We start from the raw sequence: 6,000 nt of genomic DNA, 5'->3' as shown, positions 1-6,000 counted from the left end.
GACCTGTACGATCAGTATGCAAGACAAGTTTATCACTGTACCTTGGTACAAGTGACAATAATAAACAAATACGGTCTCCCTTGCATTGGAGAAATCTCAGACCTGAAATATGAACTGTTTCTCTTTACACAAATGCTGCGTGATCTGCTGAGGGTTGCCAGCAATTTCTGTTTTTATTTCAAAATTTCAAGCATCCTCAGTTTTGTTTGTGATTTTCATGCACAAATTAAGCCCACGCCTTTGTGTCGAGATAGATTCAGCAGTTCAAAAGTAAAAGTATTCTTTGCAGTGCTGATTTACAGCATTCACACAGCGTGGAGTGCATCTGATGCCATGTGTTGCATTGTGCGCGATGTACCCTGGGACTTGTAGTTCTTTGCGGCTTGCCTTCAATTCCCTTCATGCACTGCGAGTGCTTTACGCATGCGCGGCGGCTGTAGCGGAAGATGCTTCCCTGACAACCAACAGAGAGGCGAGATGTTGGTGCTGAAGCTCGGCATGGCCCGGAACGCCGGGGTCCTCCCTCTGGGGAAGCTGCTCCTCCTCTCCTCGGGCTGTCACCGGTGTCTGCAGCTTAGGAGGCGGCCCACCAGGAGCTCAGGTAAACCCCCGGCCCACCAGAAGCTCAGGTAAACCCGCGGCCCCCGACCAGGTGCAACCGGAGCCTGTTCCGGAGGCCGGGCTCCAGCAGCCCAGGGACGGTCACCCAGCACCGCCGTGTCCTCCCACTCAGCCCCGACACGCTGCAAACCCCGGCCCACCTGGTCCAACAATCACTGTCCCTCTTTGTATGCTGCTGCATGCATACACAAGCCCTCCTAAATCAGTGACCTGTCACTCTGCTTCACGTTTATCGTCATGGGCAGACATACCCAGGGTATAAATGCCATGAAAATTAGCTTTTTGCAGCAGCAGCAGCACAGTACAGTACAGATATGACGAACTTAAGTTACATAAACTTAACATAAATTACACGACACACTAAAATATTAGCATGTAAATACAGTGACATTGTTGCAAGTTGAGGGAAATATAGTCCGAGGTAGAATTAGGGTCTTTCAGGTCAGTTCAAGAACCTGATGGCAGTGGGGAAGAAGTTGTCATTGAACTTTGAGGTGTGGGTCTTCAGGCTCCTGCCTGATGGTAGCAATGAGAAGGGGGCATGGCCCGGATGGTGGGGATCCTTAATGATGGATGTTGCCTTTCTGAGATGTCACCTCTTGTACACTTTTTGCCTCATTTGACTCAGTGACTCAAAAAGCACAAGTTAATTATGGCCTGATTTCAACTCTTTCAAACTTAAGTCTTGTATTTACATGCTTTTTTTTTAAATACTTGTGACTTCTGCTTTCACTCAGTGATTAATAAAAAAAATATAACTGCCTCATCCCTTTCCACATTGAGGAAAACCAAGCAGCAGCATTAAATGTCCTCTGCATGAATTTCAGTGGATAACCAGTATTTTGCCATCAGTCTTCCCAGTTATACAATTTATTTTATTAGTTCATGGTATGTAGACATTGCTTGCAATGCTGATATTTATTGCCTATGAACCTAGGAGGCATCTGAGAGTTAACGTCATTGCTGTATATCTGGAGTCACATGTAGGGCAGACCAAGTAATTATGGAAGATTTAGTAAACCAAGTGAGTTGTTGATATTGGCCTTTTACCCCAGTTTTATTTTTATTTTCAACCTACCATGGTGGGATTTGGCCGCTTGTCAATCAATTGATAAATTGATCATTTAACTAATTTATCAACCTGGTGAGATCATTTAGTAGAATTCAGGGTTCTCCTCTTGTACTGTTTTAAACACTCTGGGGGGGGGGGGGGTGGAACTCTGTTTAAATTTAAATTCTTTATTTATATGGGTATATTTTGATTCACTGTCCAGACTATAACCACTGCTCTGGTCCTAGCAGGGCAACCATTATATGAATAAAGTTGACATAGCTTTCTTCTTGTTCATAATCCTAACTTTATGCAAAAATATCTTTCCAGCTTTTTTGCTCTATTTTGGAGGTTATTTGATTGTAGATTGTTCCATTCTGTATAAAACACTTTCTTTGTGAATGCTGCATTGGAATTGTTGGCAAAGTATTATAATTGTTTTGGCCAAATGAAAAGCATGGGGGGGGATCTCAAATCATAGCTCAGAAGTTGTCACATGATGTTAAGGGATGATATTCAGCCCCCCAGTTATCTGACTTAAGTGCATCTTATTTAAAAAAAAGGGAGCAAATTGCATGATGACTGGGAAGACATTAAAGCTTGTTGGTTGAACATCTGGGAGCGTTCTGCCAGCATACTCTCAGGTGCAATCTTTGGAAGGATGACCAAGCTTTCCGACTGTAAGTAGCTGGTTCCACATGCTGTCAGTCCTGTCCCAGTTCACTTGCAACATAAATATGGTTTGAATGGAAATTGCTTGAAATCTATCCTTTTGACCAATTCTAATGTGCCCCAGACTGGAAGTTGGGTTGGTGATGGTTTATGGGACAGCCAGACCAATGACCAAATTCATTTTCACCTTGAAATCGCATTTATTTAAAAAAAAACTTGTTATTTTTGACAATGCGATCACAAAATCACCAAGTAATGTGCCCTCTTCTCATGACTACCATCAGGAACCTGAAGACTCTCACTTAACAAGTCAGGAACAGCTTCTTTCCTTCTGCCATCAGATTTCTGAACAGTCCATGAACACTACCCTGTTATTCCTTTCTTTGCACTATTTATTTAGTTTTGTAATTTATAGTAATTTTATGTCTTTGTATTGTACTGCTGTCACAAAACAACAAATTTCACGTCATATAAGTCAGTGGTAATAAATCTAATCCTGACTTGTGCCTTCCTCTTGCTGAAGGTGATAATTACTTGGTTTCAGATAACAGCACCAAACCATCAAGGGTGGAAATCAGAGTGCTTGGAGATAGGTCTGCTCTGTATCTATGGATGCCATACCAATAAATCCTACACTCAAATCCCAGTCCTGCTTTGTGTGTGTAGTTGTAAACAACAGTCAGACTTGCCATTCTCAACACAAGTCTGAAATGTCCAGGTGGTTATTTTCTGTTAGAAACTTTGGTGGAATCAAGTGAACAGACACACTGCCTGTTATTTCTCTGTTTGACCTTGCACATCAGGATAAACGGCCATCTGAATTGGTTTGTATGGATCTATTGTGGAGGGCTCACTCCTTCGCTATAAAACTGGTGATAATGTGATGTTTCTCAGATTGGCCCCAAACACACTAGGAATGAGCAAAATCTCGGCATATGCAACCATCCTGTTCTCCAGGTTGGCACTGCCTGTGTTAAAGGATGTAAGGAGCTTGGATTGCGATGAGGGCTCAAGTTGGTACAGGAGCTCTGAGCATTATGGAGTGTGAGCTTCCAACTAGATAAGCCAGTAAGTACTGGCAGTTATAACTATGACATGGTTGTAACTGCTGCCATGGCTTTGGAGGATTTGTCACAAAACGTTGTGCTGCCCTGCCAATGAATATTTCCATTACATTGCTGGCACCATATTACCAAAGGAATGAACTTGGTTGAATTTATTCAGTGCCTTTCACATTCTTGGATCATTGTAAAATGCTTTAGAGCCATCTACTGTGAAGATGAATTATATGGGCAAAAAAAACTATTGTTTTCTTATTGTGTATTAATAGTTGAGATTCATTTGCTCAATTGATCATAATTTATACATACTGTATTTCCATTGTTAAGTTCTTATTGGCAACAAGGATTTTATTTTCAAAAACTTTCAATGCTTTGTGAATATCTCCTATAATTAGATTTTAAGTTGGACTCACCCTTGTGCCTGGCACAGAATGCCATAACTACATTATTCGTATGGACATTATTGGTATCAATGTCCATGTTCTGATTGCCATCTTAGCGAACATATAGAAAGCGAGTGAAATACAGCATTAAATCACAAAGTGAGGATAATAAGATTTATCAGACAGATATTACTATTACTAGTGAAAATAACACGTATAAATAGTCACCTTACTGGTGAATATTGCGGACACATCCCTTCATAATTTAATAATTCAAATAACTTAATAGATCACTATTGCAAATGAGATCTTCATCGTTATTGTATATGTTCTATAATGTTCTGAACTGAAGAAAATATGGCAGATAGTTACGGTTGAATATATCATGCTCAGTGTAACTGAATGTTTCCACTTGATCTTTCAGAGCATCCTGGGGATTTCTTCAGAAGAAATTACTCTTCTGTTATCCTTAAGAAGGATGATGGAAAGAATCAAACCTGTGAGAGGGCTCATCTGTTAGAGGGTAAGATGATGGGAGAAAATTGAATCGGGGTGTGGGGAAATTAAGTAATACTTAATAATATATTTTTAGTTCTGGATTGCTAGGAACAACTTTTTTATGGTACCCTGCCTGTATCCATACCAAAGTATTAACTCTTCTGTCATTTTTGTAAGTAAATTATTTTAACATAAGGTCTAGGTATACTTTAAAAACACTCTGTATGCTGCCAATGATCTGAATCATATATATTGCAATCACTCAACTTGCAACGCTTTCTCGTAACTAAAGTTTATTTACTGTAAATTTGGAGGATTTTAAAATTGAGTTTTGGTGCATTATTGTGCTGTGTTGAACTTTATCGCGTTTCAAAGAATATTCATCTCCTTGGCCAGTTTTATTCAGCCATGCTACTTCAAATCTCCAATGTATTTGATTCTTTCTTGTTCTTGGCCTCTTCTACCATGTCTCTTGCTTTACCCTCTTTGGGAAGCTGATCTCCTGTTCCTCCTCTCATTCTACCAGTTTTCTGATCCTTGTGCACAGCGATGATAGAATTAAAATGTGTGTTAAATTTTCATTTCTTGCTCTGTAGAGCTGTAGTATCAAATGCAACAATGTGTGCAATTCATGGTATTTTTAGATTAGCAAGCCCAGGAATTGTGATATGAAGCTTTGTAACATTGCCAAAATAATATCCATATCAGATAACCTCATCAGTTGGTATCTCATATCAGTAGGAATCCTTTTCAAATATGTCAACCGTTGTAAAAACCTGTTTTTTTTTATGTGCAGATCTGAATTATTTGATGACAGTTCCTAATCATTTTTTTTTACATTTCCTTATTTCTACTCCAAATGCCAGTACTTGAAGCGAGAATGCAACAACTTCAGGCCGACAATGTGACTGAAATGAAATGTACAGATGTACAATTTGTGAACAGAATAAATATAACTCAACTGGAAAATCACACTGGGTCAAAGAATCTCACTTTTCTGCCGGCCAGAGAGTTTGACAAATCCCTTAACCCAGATACAACAGCACTCAGAAAGGAAAGAACAGCTGAAAAGCAGCCGGGTAAAAAAGGTTGTGTCGAAAAAATATCTCCAAAATCTGCCTTTGCTCCCAAAAAATGGATAGAAAAATTAGATAAAGAAAAACATAACAAAACCAAAAGGCAGCTTAGTATTGCGAAAAAAGCAAAAGAATCTTCTCCATATTCCAAGAATAAAGATGTACACAACGCTAAGTCTATGGAACCTGGCAGAAAAAGTACTTCAAAAGGCAGTTCTACAAAGATTTCACAGAGAGCTAAATCTTCTGCGTTAGGTACTTCACAAGCAGTTAATGCAGACACAGAGGCTTGTACTTCCCTGGAAGCTATTCTTGCTGAAGTGGAAGATCTTGAACAACATCTCAATAACTGGGACCCTACAGCCAAGCTACTTGAAGATGATGAGGGAAATAAATATGGTGACACCCAACGGAATATATTATCTTATATTGAGGCCTGTGCATTTAACGATGACTTGGACAGAGCTCATCAATGTGTCATGTTCAATCACCGTCTTCTTACTCGCCGGAAGCAGTTAAATATTAAGACTTACAGTACTTTAATGCACATGTGGGCTAAAAAGGTTAGTAGATTTATAATTACTGTGTGCACGCCACAACATGTACTCTGAAACACTGTTCCTAGGTTCCTTTTTCTC

General features: G+C 39.6%; 1 protein-coding gene across 2 annotated transcripts in view; it reads left to right on the top strand.

Moving 5' to 3' along the window:
* Window positions 1-424: 424 nt before the first annotated feature.
* The window catches only part of polrmt (polymerase (RNA) mitochondrial (DNA directed)), a 66,872-nt gene continuing 61,296 nt past the window's right edge, over window positions 425-6,000 (top strand). Inside the window, exons 1-3 of one of the 2 annotated variants that reach the window (XM_052037642.1) lie at window positions 425-601; window positions 4,213-4,311; window positions 5,153-5,925. In XM_052037642.1, coding sequence (XP_051893602.1) covers window positions 478-601; window positions 4,213-4,311; window positions 5,153-5,925 — 996 coding nt within the window. In that variant the 5' untranslated portion in view covers window positions 425-477. The remainder of the gene's footprint in view (window positions 602-4,212; window positions 4,312-5,152; window positions 5,926-6,000) is intronic. The other variant, XR_007958114.1, reaches the window with a different exon arrangement.

Source organism: Pristis pectinata, chromosome 24 (assembly GCF_009764475.1).
Source record: "Pristis pectinata isolate sPriPec2 chromosome 24, sPriPec2.1.pri, whole genome shotgun sequence".
In the NCBI taxonomy this organism is placed as follows: domain Eukaryota; kingdom Metazoa; phylum Chordata; class Chondrichthyes; order Rhinopristiformes; family Pristidae; genus Pristis; species Pristis pectinata.
This window is presented reverse-complemented; position numbering and strand designations above follow the sequence as displayed.